Genomic DNA, 14,930 nt, shown 5'->3' with positions numbered 1-14,930 from the left:
AAGATCTCCGGATCTGTCCCCCATTGAGCATGTTTGGGACTGGATGAAGCGTCATCTCACGCGGTCTGCACGTCCAGCACGAACGCTGGTCCAACTGAGGCGCCAGGTGGGAATGGCATGGCAAGCCGTTCCACAGGACTACATCCAGCATCTCTACGATCGTCTCCATGGGAGAATAGCAGCCTGCATTGCTGCGAAAGCTGGATATACACTGTACTAGTGCTGACATTGTGCATGCTCTGTTGCCTGTGTCTATGTGCCTGTGGTTCTGTCAGTGTGATCATGTGATGTATCTGACCCCAGGAATGTGTCAATAAAGTTTCCCCTTCCTGGGACAATGAATTCACGGTGTTCTTATTTCAATTTCCAGGAGTGTATATATATGTATTCAGTTTGCATTTGCGTTTGTGCAGCGTGTATGCATGTTTGTTCGGATGGAGTTTATATATATTAGCAGTATACAGGCTGGTCCATTGGTCATGACGGGGCAAAATATCTCACGAAATAAGGGTCAAACGAAAAAACTACAAAGAATGAAATTGGTCTAGCTTGAAGGGGAAACCAGATGGCACTATCGGTGGCCCGCTAGATGGTGCTGCCATAGGTCAAACAGATATCAACTGCGTTTTTTTTTTAATAGGAATCCCCATTTTTTATTACATATTCGTGTAGTACGTAAAGAAATATGAATGTTTTAGTTGGACCACTTTTATCGCTTTCTGATGGATGATGCTGTAATAGTCACAAACATATGGCTCACAATTTTTGATGAACAGTTGGTAACAGGTAGGTTTTTTAAATGTAAATACAGAACATAGGTACGTTTGCACATTTTATTTCGGTTGTTCCAATGTGATAACATGTACCTTTGTGAACTTATCATTTCTGAGAATGCATGCTGTTACAGTGTGATTACCTGTAAATACCACATTAATGCAATAAATGCTCAAAATGATGTCTGTCCACCTCAATGCATTTGGCAATACGTGTAACGACATTCCTCTCAACAGCGAGTAGTTCGCATTCCGTAATGTTTGCACATGCATTGACAATGCGCTGACGCATGTTGTCAGGCATTGTCGGTGAATCACGATAGCAAATATCCTTCAACTTTCCCTACAGAAAGAAATCCGGAGACGTCACATCCGGTGAACTTGTGGGCCACGGTATGGTGCTTCGACAACCAATCCACCTGTCATGAAATATGCTATTAATACCGCTTCAACCACACGCAAGCTATGTGCCGGACATCCATCATGTTGGAAGTACATCGCCATTCTGTCATGCAGTGGAACATCTTGTAGTAACATCGGTAGAACATTATGTAGGAAATCAGCATACATTGCACCATGTAGATTGCCATCGATAAAATGGGGCCCAATTATCCTTCCTCCCGTAATGCTGCAGCATGCATTAACCCATCAAGGTCGCTGATGTTCCACTTGTCGCCATCGCGGATTTTCCATTGCCCAATAGTGCATATTATGCTGGTTTATGTTACCGCTGTTGGTGAATGACGCTTCGCCGCTAAATAGAAAGCGTACAAAAAATCTGTCATCATCTCGTAATTTCTCTGGTGCCCATTGGCAGAACTGTACACGACGTTCAAAGTTGTTGCATTCCTGGTGCGTAGAAATATGGTACGGGTGCAATCGATGTTAATGTAGCATTCTCAACACCGACGTTTTTGAGATTCCTGATTCTCGCGCAATTTGTCTGCCACTGATGTGCGAATTAGCCACGACAGCAGCTAAAACACCTACTTGGGCATTATCATTTGTTGCAGGTCGTGGTTGACGTTTCGCATGTGGCTGAACACTTCCTGTTTCCTTAAATAACGTAACTATCCGGCGAACGGTCCGGACACTTGGATGATGTCGTCCAGGATACCGAGCAGCATACATATCACACGCCCATTGGGCATTTTGATCACAATAGCCATACATCAACACGATATCGACCTTTTCCGCAATTGATAAACGGTCAATTTTAACACAGGCAATGTATCACGAAGCAAATACCGTCCGCACTGGCAGAATGTTACGTGATACCACGTACTTATACGTTTGTGACTATTACAGCGCAATCTGTCACAAAGCGAAAAAAGTGGTCCAACTAAAACATCCATGTTTCTTTACGTACTACACGAATATGTAATAAAAAATGGGGGTTCCTATTTTAAAAAATAGCAGTTGGTATCCGTTCGACCTATGGGAGTACCATCTAGCGGGCCAACCATAGTGCCTCTAGTTTCCCCTTTCAAGCTAGACAAGTTTAGTTCTTTTTCCCCACTTGATGCTTATTTTGTGAGATGAAACTTCCTGGCAGATTAAAACTCAGGTTTTCCCACAAATGTTTGTCTCCAATTGTGTTCAGTACCTCGTAGTTAGTTATGTGGCCTAGCCACTTAATCGCCAGCATTCTTCTGCAGCACCACATTTCAAAAGCGGGCGCGAAAGGCAAAGGTCCCGAGTTCGAGTCTCAGTCAGGCACACAGTTTTAATCTGCCAGGAAGTATCATATCAGCGCACACTCCGCTGCAGAGTGAAAATCTCATTCTATTTTGTGAGATATTTGGCCCGGTCACTATCAATGGACCACCCAGTACATGTATGTATATATTTATATTAACAGTGTATTTAAGGGAAGTACCTATTTTTGTACTGTGAGTACGTAGGCATGTTCATTATGAATACACGCATGTGAGATATGTGTATGTGTTATGCCATTAGTGAGCTTGTAGACAAGTGAACTAGTTGCTAGACAGAGTGGCTACACTGTAGGAATATTTATACATAAATAAAATTGTAGTTGCAACCTCCATACCAAAGACTGATTTGAGGCAGCATAGGGAACTGTCTATCCTGTGCAAGCCTCTTCATCTCTGAATTACTACTACAACCTACATCCTCCTGAATCTGCTTACTGTATTCATGTGTTATTTTTACCCACTACTTCCTCCTCTCCTCCCCTCCCACACACAAACACATATGCAGACACATTTGTCCAATACTAAATTAGTGAGCCCTTGATGTCTCTTAAAGTGTTTTATGAACCAATACATTCTTCTACTCAGGTTTTCCCACAAATGTTTGTCTCCAATTGTGTTCAGTACCTCGTAGTTAGTTATGTGGCCTAGCCACTTAATCGCCAGCATTCTTCTGCAGCGCCACATTTCAAAAGCTTCTATTCTCCTCTTGTCTAAACTGTTTCACTTGCATACATGGTTACACTTCACACTTATACTTTCAGATAAGATTTCCTGACACTTAAATCTGCACTCAGTGTTAGCAAATTTCCCTTCTTAGGAAGTGCTTTTGTTGCCATTGCCAGTCTACTTTTTTATTCTCTCTATTTTGGCCATCAGTTATTTTGCTGTCCAACTAGCAAAACTCATCTACTACTTTAGTGTCTCGTTTCCTAATTTAATTCCACTACATTCTGTTATCCTTGTTTTGCTTCTGTTAGTGTTCATCTTACACCTTCCTTTCAAGACACTGTACATTCCATTTAACTGCTCATCCAAGTTCTTTCCTTTCTATGACAAAATATCCGCCCCCGGTAGCTGAATGGTCAGCGTGACGGATTGTCAATCCTCTGGGCCCGGGTTCAATTCCCGGCTGGGTCGGGGAATTTTCTGAGTGTTGTGCTGTCCTCATCATCATCCTATCATCCTCATCAACTGCAGGTCACCAAAGTGGTGTCAAATTGAAAGACCAGCACCTGGTGAACGGTCTGCCCAATGGGGGGGCCCTAGCCATACAATTAAATAAATATGACAAAATTACAGTGTCATCGGCAGACCTCAACATTATTATTTCTTCTCCCTGAAATTTAATTCCTCTTCTAAATTTTTCTTTGGTCTCCTTTGCAGCTTGTTTAATATACATATTGAATAACTTCGGGGATAGGCTACAACCCTGTCTCACTCTCTTTACAATTACTGCTTCCCTTTCACACCTCTCAACTCTTATAACTGTCATCTGGTTTGTGTACATGTTGTAAATAGCCCTCTGCTCCCTGTATTTTACCCCTGCCACCTTTAGAATTTGAAAGAACATATTCCAGTCAAGAATGAGATTTTCACTCTGCAGCGGAGTGTGCGCTGGTATGAAACTTCCTGTCAGATTAAAACTGTGTGCCCGACCGAGACTCGAACTCGGGACCTTTGCCTTTTGCGGGCAAGTGCTCTACCATCTGAGCTACTGAAGCACAACTCACGCCTGGTACTCACAGCTTTACTTCTGCCAGTTTCATATTCCAGTCAACTTTATCAATAGTTTTCTCTTAAGTTTACGAATGCTATAAATGTAGATTTTCCTTTCATAACCTATCTTCGAAGGTAACTCACAGGGTCAGTATTGCGTCGCATGTTCCTACATTTCTCCAGAATCCCAACTGATCTTCCCTGGCATCATCTTCTATCAGTTTTTCCATTTATCTGTAAAGAATTCATTTTAATATTTTGCAAGCATGAGTTATTAAACTGACAGTTCAGCAGTATCAAAATTATCTCTAAATATGTTTGTAATAAGTACCATAATTAAATTCCTTTTATTTCATGAATTGCTAAAACACTTTTAAGAAACTTTTGCTGCTGTAATTCAATTTGTCATTTCTCTCAGACAAAGGGTGGTACTTTTTAGCCCCCATGTGAAGGAAGTAAACAAAAACAGCAAGTGATAGTTTCCACTCAATTCCATTCACAGGTACCGCACCGAGGCAATGCGCCAGCGGATTACCACCGGAGTCCACTCGCCGGGCCGCTTCCGCGTGCTGGGCCCGCTCAGCAACAGGCCCGAGTTTGCCGAGGACTTCGCCTGCCCGCTCGGCTCCCGCATGAACCCGGTGCAGAAGTGTCAGGTGTGGTAAGGAATACGACGGGGACGCCACACTGCCGGACGCCCGTCGACGGCTGCTCCGGGCAGCCGACACTCGCCACACGCGTGCGACTTCACACTGCACGGACCTTCTGACTCGGTGCTAGTGGTTCTCCAGAAGAAAAGGGAATCTGAGTGCAGTCAGTGGCTGGCCGACCCTCCGACTACGGAGTTCTGTTTACGTGCGACATTTACTGTGTGTACCGTGGGGTTGCGGCCTCGGAAGAGACCGGCAGACGTAACTGCGGGGCGTCGGAAGGAGACGGTCCGGTTGCTACGGTTTCGGCACATCCTCAGTCGAGGTTGCCAACTGTGTGCTAGCACGTATTTATATCCTAAAAACCTCCTCCTCTTTAGGGTGGACAAATAAATCTGTATGCAGAAGCACTTATCTTTACTCTAAATGTTTAATCAATAATTTTAGATAATACTTCCTTTTTTACAAATATTGCATGTTCATTTTTGTGGAGTAATATTGCACAGAAAAAGGGCGCCAATCGTGACTAAATTATGAGAGAAAAAGACCAAATTTATTGGACAAAAGGTAGTGAAGTGATCATTATTGTCATTTAAACCAGTGTAATGACAGAATGGTCTATGACCAAAAATATTCACTGTCTCGTTGGCTTGAAGCTAGACCAGCTGCGTTTTGGAGGTGAGAAAAGAGCTAATCAGATATTTTTGGTTAATGAAGTAGAGACGAGGATCATTCTTTAGAGAAACATAAAGAGCACACTGCTCGATTTGGTGCTCGCTCCGTTCAGCAAAAAACCAAAAACACAAACTAGGCAATAGCCTTCCTGCAACAGTCAACAGAGAAGTGAATGACATGGGATCAATCCAGTCTAGGAATTGTTACACCCAATAAGCAGAACAGTCTAATTAGTTGTTGTTGCAGAAGCATTATGGTCTGTGGAATTTGCAAATTGCAAACTAATTCTTCGTAATATACAATAAAGGCTGCAAGGTCACTGTAATTAAAGTAGTCCAATGCACTAAATAATGAAGGGAATTGTCAACACTGAGGTAGTCTTATTCTGATGTAATTAGTGTGATCATTGAGGAAATGCTGAAAAGGGTGCTACAGTTTTTAAGAATGAACCACGGATGAAGAAAACTTAACTATTTAATTTTTAATGGTGCTATGGATATTTATTTTGTTGTTATGGTAGTAACATTTGGAATAAGTGCCCAGTGATCATAGAAAACAACAGATAAGAGTGTTTGTTAACTGAAATTGGGCTTACAGTTAGTCCTTGTTAAAGGATACCACTTGTAGGGAGACTGAGTTGTGTTATAGACCACTTTAACTGCTCTGACTGTAAATCAGAAACTCCACAAGCTAAAGAAATGTGGAATGATAGTATTGTAACAGATGTATCCATCCAAAATTTTCCCAGTCCTACATAATCTACTAGAACGGAGAGAAAATACACTGTTCACTGCCAGAAAAGCATGAGGAAGAAATCGTGAAAATTTCTAAAAACTCGAGTTTCTACTTAAAAGTGGCTTTACTTACAGATTGACAGAACTTGATTCAGCACTTCAGTTAACTCTCGGCTGCAAATAATAAGCATCATTTTGTTACTATTAATTTCTGAAACTTTGTATATCCTCTAGATGTTGCTGTGAATTGCATCGTCAATGGTAGGTGATACCAATACCAGCCATTCCCCGTCCTGTGCCCTTTGCATAAGGGGTAACAGAATATAGCCTGGTGTTACACCTTAGTATACACTCTATTATCTTAACTAATCCTTATTGAGCCTACACGAGATAAACAATGGACGCAGCAGACCCTTCACACAGATTTCCTCTGATACCAGGTCTCCAAACTGGCCTGACAGAATTTTGGTAGTACAATAGGCTCCAAGTGCCTCAGGTATTGATGCAGCACTTTTCAATGGATTTTACTGGCCCACTATGTTTCTCTACAAGCACGTCTCCCGATTTATCTTGACGTATGCTCTCGTGCTTACACAGTTAGTATCCAAACACTGGAGCAGTACTCTAGAATTGGCCGCACTGTCTTTGTATGTCATTTCCCTTACTGACATACTACACTTTTCTAGAACCCTCACAGCAAGTCAAAGTCTTCCATTTGCCACTCCTATTGCTAATTTCACGTGTTCATTTAATATCGCTTCCCAGTATTAATAATTAATATTTCAATGACATGACAGGCTCTTGAAGTTTATTGCTTATAACTAAATTGATAATTTCAGGGTTTTGACCAAGTGCCTTATCCTGACTATATCACAAGTATTGTCCTGTTCACTGTAATATCTTCTGTGCATCCACAAAGCTCTTCCAATAGTTAATACAATTTACTGCAGCAGTAGTGACCAGTGAAACTTCACTAATGGAATAAAAATACGATTATGCCTTTTCGTAATGAATCCTTAACGAGACTGACATCACACGCATTTGACTGTGTGGTGCTTCACCTGCTCTCAAATTATGACGTAATTGCTAACTACCTGCACGCCTTTCAATTTTCTGCACATTATTACTCCTAATTTAATGTTCACACGAGTGTTCCCGTCAAATTGTGGTAGAGTCACCGATACATTTTATACACTGATACCATAACTTTTGCATCTTCAAGAACAGCAAAAATGTGTGACTGATTTACAAATTACAAACATATCAAAACAGCCTGTAAAAAAAATGATCTCATATATGTAGTACTGAAAGTGTGGTCTGATAAATGTTAAATGATTTTTGTTCGTGGTACGTGAAATATGTAGAACTGTCAGACACTGCACTGTATATTTATTGATATGTAATTATGCCCGGTCTGTGGTGAAATGTCGAATCACACGTGGAGGGAACACGGGTGCCATCAGAAATGTAGCACACTGCACTGGATGTGAGAGAGGTCGTATCGTCTGCCTCATTTACATATCTAACATTTCACGCACGGCAGGAATTTGGAGTTGCACGTAAACAAACATATTTATAAGTCACTGTTATGTGTCGCATCATACGTGTGGCACAGCACATCGTGTATTATGCCTAATTTATTTGAGTGTATCACTTGTAAAGGTTATCTCATTCTTATTTCTGTTTTGCCTTGAGATGGGACCATAGTAAGTGCTTTATACATACCTGCTTTTGTATTCTTGTTTCAATAAAGATGACTTTTTGTTGTTGTTGCTATGTCTGTTTTCTTCTTTCTCTACCACCCTTGCCTGTCTGAATGTTGAGACCCACTTTGTACGCTGCAAATATGGCACAATAGCAGTGATTCCATGATTTTCATATATACAGAGTGATCCATTGATAGTGACCGGGACAAATATCTCATGAAATAAGCATCAAACAAAAAAACAAAGGATGAAACTCGTCTAGCTTGACCGGGGAAACCAGATGGCGCTATGGTTGGCCCGCTAGATGGCGCTGCCACAGGTCAAACGGATATTAACGGCGTTATTTTATTACATATCCGTGTAGTACGTAAAGAAATATGAATATTTTAGTTGGACCACTTTTTCACTTTGTGATAGATGGTGCTATAATAGTAACACACGTATAAGTATGTGTTATCACGTAACATTCCGCAAGTGCGGATGGTATTTGCTTCATGATACATTACCCGTGTTAAAATCGACTGTTCACCAACTCTGGAAAAGGTCGATATCATGTTGATGTATGGCTATTGTGATCAAAATGCCCAACAGGCTTGTGCTATGTATGTTGCTCAGTACCCTGGACGACGACATCCAAGTGTCCGGACCGTTCGCCAGAAAGTTACGTTATTTAAAGAAACAGGAAGTGTTCAGCTAGATGTGTAACGTCAACCACGACATGCAACAAATGATGATGCCCAAGTAGGTGTTTTAGCTGCTGTCGCGGCTAATCCGCACATTAGTATCAGACGACTTGCGCGAGAATCGGGAATCTCAAAGACGTCGGTGTTGAGAATGCTATATCAACATTGATTGCACCCGTACCATATTTCTATGCACCAGGAATTGTATGGCGATGACTTTGAACATCATGTACAGTTCTGCCACTGGGCACAAGAGAAATTACGGGACGATGACAGATTTTTTGCACACATTCGATTTAGCAATTATGCGTCATTCACCAACAGTGGTAACGTAAACTATTGCACTATTGGGCAACAGAAAATCCACGATGGCTGCAATAAGTGGAACATTAGCGACCTTGGCGGGTTAATGTATGGTGTGGCATTATGGGAGGAAGGTTAATTGGCACTCATTTTATTGATGGCAATCTAAATGGTGCAATATACGCTGATTTCCTACGTAATGTTCTACTGATGTTACTACAAGATGTTTCACTGCATGACGGAATGGCAATGTACTTGCAACATGATGGATGTCTGCCATATAGCTCTCATGCGGTTGAAGCGGTATTGAATAGCATATTTCATGACAGGTGGATTGGTCGTCGAAGCACCATACCGTGACCCGCACATTCACAGGATCTCACTTTCCCAGATTTCTTTCTGTGGGGAAAGTTGAAGGATACTTGTTATCGTGATCCAATGCATGTGCGAACATTACGGAAGGCGTTCTACTCGCTGTTGAGAGGAATGTCGTTACACATATTGCCAAATACATTGAGGTTGACGGACATCATTTTGAATGTTTATTGCATTAATGTGGTTTTTACAGGTAATCATAGCATGCGTTCTCAGAAATGATAAGTTGACAAAGGTACACATATCACATTGGAACAACCGAAATAAAATGTTCAAACATACCTACATTCTGTATCTTAATTTAAAAAATTTACCAACTGTTCATCTAAAATTGTGAGCTATATGTTTGTGACTATTACAGTGCCATCTACCACAAAGCGAAAAATGTGGTCCAACTAAAACATTCATATTTCTTTATGCACTACACGAATATGTAATAAAAATGGGGGTTCCTATTTAAAAAAACACAGTTGATATCCGTTTTACCTATGGCAGCGCCATCTAGCGGGCCAACCATAGCACCATCTGGTTTCCCCCTTCAAGCTAGACAAGTTTCGTTCGTTGTAGTTTTTTCGTTCGATGCTTATTTCGTGAGCTATTTGGCCCGGTCACGATCAATGGGCCACCCTGTATACTGAGAAGTAGCAATAGTAGTAGTACTTTTTTTCATCTGTGGGTTGTTTTACAAGAATATTGAGCATGTCATGATATTACACTTTAACAATAAGCAAATAAAAACATAATGCATGTATACATTCATTTACACAGTTAACAGGTGTAGTGTCTCAAGGATGGGGCAGTTAGTCTGCTGTGGTCATATAGTGGGAATCATCTGAGCATTTACCTGGAGTAATTTAGGGAAACCATGGAAAATGTAATTTTGCACAATTTTATATTTGACCTATAAACCTATCACCCTGTCAACTCGGTTCTATCCACTGCAGATGCGAAGAGGATAACACAGTCTTGCCGATACTTTTTGTTTGTTTCATCAGTATCGTACTCTCCATTAGTACAAATACATCCGCTTCTCACAGTGACGGAGAAAGAATTCCTACATTCTGCAGGTGAATGACCAATACGACCTAAATCTTATCAGATAATTAAATACGTTCTATTAAAATGATAAGAGTAATAAAAATAATAAACATTTGATTCCTGCTGCTGAGGAGGGAGGTGTAATTGACATTACAATGAGCATTGCTGACTGATAAATGTACTCAGTGTACTCAAAGTCCTCAATGCTTTGAAACGATCTTCACAATGAACGTTATGCTGTTTGTGAATGAATGCTCTCGTACCCAGCAATTGGCTGTGGCAGTAGTGAGGCACGAGGAATCTTCTACGCTGCAAGAGTTTGTGCTGTTTTTGAAACATTCTCCCCACAGGAGAGTGTTGTAGGACCGTTGCTATTCACAATATACATAAATGACCTTGTGGATGACATCGGAAGTTCACTGAGGCTTCTTGCGGATGATGCTGTGGTATATCGAGAGGTTGTAACAATGGAAAATTGTACTGAAATGCAGGAAGATCTGCAACAAATTGATGCATAGTGCAGGGAATGGCAATTGAATCTCAATGTAGGCAAATGTAATGTGCTGTGAATACGTAGAAAGAAAGATCCTTTATCATTTAGCTACAATATAGCAGGTCAGCAACTGGAAGCAGTTAATTCCGTAAATTATCTGGGAGTACGCATTAGGAGTGATTTAAAATGGAATGATCATATAGAGTTAGTTGATCGTCGGTAAAGCATCATATAGAGTTATCATTGGTAAAGCAGATGCCAGACTGAGATTCATTGGAAGAATCCTAAGGAAATGCAATCCGAAAACAAAGGAAGTAGGTTACAGTACGCTTGTTCGCCCATTGCTCGAATATTGCTCACCAGTGTGGGATCCATACCAGATAGGGTTGATAGAAGAGATAGAGAAGATCCAACGGAGAGCAGCGCGCTTCGTTACAGGATCATTTAGCAATCGCGAAAGCGTTACGGAGATGATAGATAGATTCCAGTAGAAGACTCTGCAGAAGAGACGCTCAGTAGCTCGGAGTCAAGCAGTATATTGCTCCCTCCTACGTATATCTCGCGAAGAGACCGTGAGGATAAAATCAGAGAGATTAGAGCCCACACAGAGGCATGCCGACAATCTTTCTTAACACGAACAATACGAGACTGGAATAGAAGGGAGAACATAGAGGTACTCGAAGTACCCTCTGCCACACACCGTCAAGTGACTTGCGGAGTATGGATGTAGATGTAGAAATATCAAAAACACGTGCTGGACCGGGACTCAAACCTGGAACCTTCACTTATGCGAGCAGTGTTCTTGTCATCTGTTTTATTTTCTCGAGTGAGTGGGATCAAACTTGTTATTGCGAATGTTATGATTACTACCCAAAGACGCAACTCCCCCCGTCTCTCAATCTTTTAAATTTTTTTTTTATAAAAAAAAGGTGAAATACACAGGAAGAGAGGAGGAGACAAAATGAAACTTAATGGGTTGAGATGGTATGTGATGTTATGTCATTGATTATAACGTCGAGTTAAATTTACAAATTCCCGGATGCATTCACTTATTTGGTTTGGAAGGGAGTCACAAAGTCACTGTATCCTTTGCTGAGGAAATCTGGCCCACCACTGTTGTAAAAGATAGCGAATACTGGTACTGGCACGGAACTTATGTCCAAACTGGTCCGACGTGTTCTTTTGGGGAAAGAAGTGGAAATCTTGCTGGCCACAGAGGTACTTCAACATCACACAAACAGTTCAAAGAGACATCCGCCACGTGTGTACGAACAGGGTCGTGTTGAAAAATGGCATCAAAATGCTGTCGCACGAGGTAACAGATGGTGATGCCGGATGTTTGCTATTCCACTGTGCCGTCAAGAGTTCCCTCGGTCAGTATCACCCCTGACCTGAAGCCGTCCCAAACATTGGTAGAACAGGGTATCTCCCACGGTCACCATCGTACTTGCCCACACAGGGTATCTGCGGTAGTGCAGAAACACAATTCAGTTCTGAACACAATGAGCAGCTGCTCGTCTGCTGTCCGTGGCATCACCCCAAATGCAGCAGTCCGTGCTATGCCGTTGACGGCAGCCTAAACGTGGGATGGTATTTCTCTAGTCCGGCTGCTTCTAGACTCTGACCAGTGGTGTGGAAAGACCTTGCAACATTCTCTGAATCCATTATTTTGTAGATCTTATAATTATATTATACCCTGAGACATTTAAGTCTCTTCTTTATCTGCGATAATGTTTGAAGCAGAAGAAATGGATTTAAATTTGTGCTGCAGCCGGGATTTGAATCCTCGCATGCTAGGCAGAAATGCTAACCTTTACACCACCACACCACTGTGGTTAACATTGCTGCACGAACTACCCAAGTTGAGTGCCCTCTCAAACACAAACTTCATATCTTCTGCTCATTTCCCCTTACATTGTCACTACCACCAGCGCTCTCCGGCACTGGTGTAGGACTTTCCCATTATGTCCAATGCCGGGGTCGTATTCCGATGCCGGAGAGGCCTGGCAGTAGTGACAATGTAAGGGAAAATAAGTAGAAGATATGAACTGAAGTTTGTGTTTGGGAGGGCACTCAGCTTCAGTAGCTAGTGCAGCAATGTTAACCGTAGTGGTGTGGTTGTGCAATGGTTAGCATTTCTGGCTAGCAAGCAAAAAGACCTGGGTTCGAGTCCCGGTTGCAGCACAAATTTCAATCCATTTCTTCTGCTTCAATCATTATCCCATTATTTAGTTCTCAGATGATAGGCACAGATGTAATTGGGTTATTATCCCATTATTTTGTTCTCGAATGATAGGCACAGATGTGATTGGGTTACAATGTGGTGGTCTTTTATGATTAACTGAATCCTCAGTGACAAGTATCACTTGCCTCATGTTCCCTGCAGTCTGAAGTCGGGCCACTGTCACACCCGAATGCTCCACAAATCTGGATATTGAATTATTTGATCAGCTGACCAAACTGAGACCTGATAATGCCGTCTCAGGAGGAGATGGCATCACCGTGACACACACCGCGCTCCCTCGACATCTGACGCTGTTCGCTCCCCCCTTATATACCCTACTGGACCTAGCAATGACACTAAACACGAACAACATTGAAGTATTTGGAGATCGCTTTATTTGTCACAGAGAATTGCAACTACTACCATTTACATACTCGCTGATGCGAGTACGAAGTTAGATTGACATCTTGCTATGTTTTCTTGGTGATTCACTCCTTATGTCAGAGTGTGTAGCTGTCTTTTCAGCTCACCTTCTGTGATTTTTATCTTTTTTGCTAAGAAATAATAATCCTCCGGGAAGATGGAAGAAATTAACTTATGTACACTTTTTATGTGGCTACTTGTTTTATTATTTCCCAGTTCCAATTTTCTTGTCTCTGATTCCACCAGTCACACAAAATTCTGCACTGCCATGTGCGCTTCTCTAGAGCATAATGGAGGCACCGTGGACGTGACTGAATGGTGGGGCCTGTAGTCGATCTGTAGATACGGTAGTGGGTGGGTGCCAGGAGGTGCCGTATTAAAACTCGTCCAAGCTTTTCAAATGATTTATTTTTTCCACTACAGAGCTCCATTCACCTCGGTCCGTGTAACAGGCCCCGCTAATGCATCACTCCGAGTCACGTACGCCCCACGCCACGGTTCCGCCATTGGGCCCCTTCCTCCTATAGCTTGCGACATGCGAACTGCTGCATTTACGCTTCTCAGCGGTTCGTTGGCCCCCGTTTGCCTCCATTCTGCTTCGCAAACCGCTGGTCAGCGTAAGTTACTGCAATCCGGCCCGCACCCGGCTGTAACTTGTGCGCTCCGAAATACTGCACCCAATCTAACTTCCCTATCGTAAACTGTGGTGCCGCTACAATACCTGCCACACACTGGCCTCCAGGTGCCTCGGATTACAGGAGTTCACCGTGAGCCCCAGTCACCTTGTAAGGGATCCGTGATCCCACAAACGTAGATGCTAGTATCTGACACCCAGCTCGATAGTAGACGGAAGTCGATTGTCGAGCGCTGCAGGAGGCAGTGAGACGAGTGTCGAGTGAGCAGTAGTATGGGAGAGTGACAAGTGACAAGTAGTGTTGGAGAGACGGGCAAGAATGGTGGTCGAGTCAGTTGTAAACGGTAAAATTCACCGGAGTATGACGAGTGAGCACGTCCCCCTGATCGTCGTGAGGTTGACCCTCACCGATTCGCGAGTGATACGAAACAGAAAGTGACAAGTGCCGAATTACGTGTTTCGCGTCGTCCAGCAACAACCGTGGATTGCAGTGAGGATTGTTGTGAATGTTAACCATCATCATTGTGTGTGACGAAGTACTGAAAATCAACAAACAATAAAAAGATATAACTGTGATTAGACGTGTAAGGCGAAGGTAACAACTGCCTCAGCATTTGTGTGTTAGTAGGAAATATATATCAGTTTGTACATCGCAACCTTTATGGTCCTTAATAATAGACAAACTTTCAATCATTCCACTATTCAGTCTCAGAACAGCCGCACTCGGCTGAAATACCCATGAAACCACAGCAGAAAAACCGAAAGCCTTTCATCCATTAAGCACA

At 42.2% G+C, this 14,930-nt stretch overlaps 1 protein-coding gene across 4 annotated transcripts in view; it reads left to right on the top strand.

The window, feature by feature from the left end:
• Nucleotides 1–8,042, top strand: part of LOC126213477 (neprilysin-2-like) — a 614,003-nt gene extending 605,961 nt beyond the window's left edge. For all 4 annotated transcript variants that reach the window (XM_049941253.1, XM_049941250.1, XM_049941251.1 and 1 more), the window contains one exon: nt 4,710–8,042. In XM_049941253.1, coding sequence (XP_049797210.1) covers nt 4,710–4,872 — 163 coding nt within the window. In that variant the 3' untranslated portion in view covers nt 4,873–8,042. The remainder of the gene's footprint in view (nt 1–4,709) is intronic.
• The last annotated feature ends 6,888 nt before the right edge of the window (nt 8,043–14,930 follow it).

This window comes from Schistocerca nitens, chromosome 11, assembly GCF_023898315.1.
Source record: "Schistocerca nitens isolate TAMUIC-IGC-003100 chromosome 11, iqSchNite1.1, whole genome shotgun sequence".
NCBI classification, from domain to species: domain Eukaryota; kingdom Metazoa; phylum Arthropoda; class Insecta; order Orthoptera; family Acrididae; genus Schistocerca; species Schistocerca nitens.
Note: the sequence above shows the minus strand (reverse complement) of the source record. Positions and strands in the feature narration are given on the sequence as shown.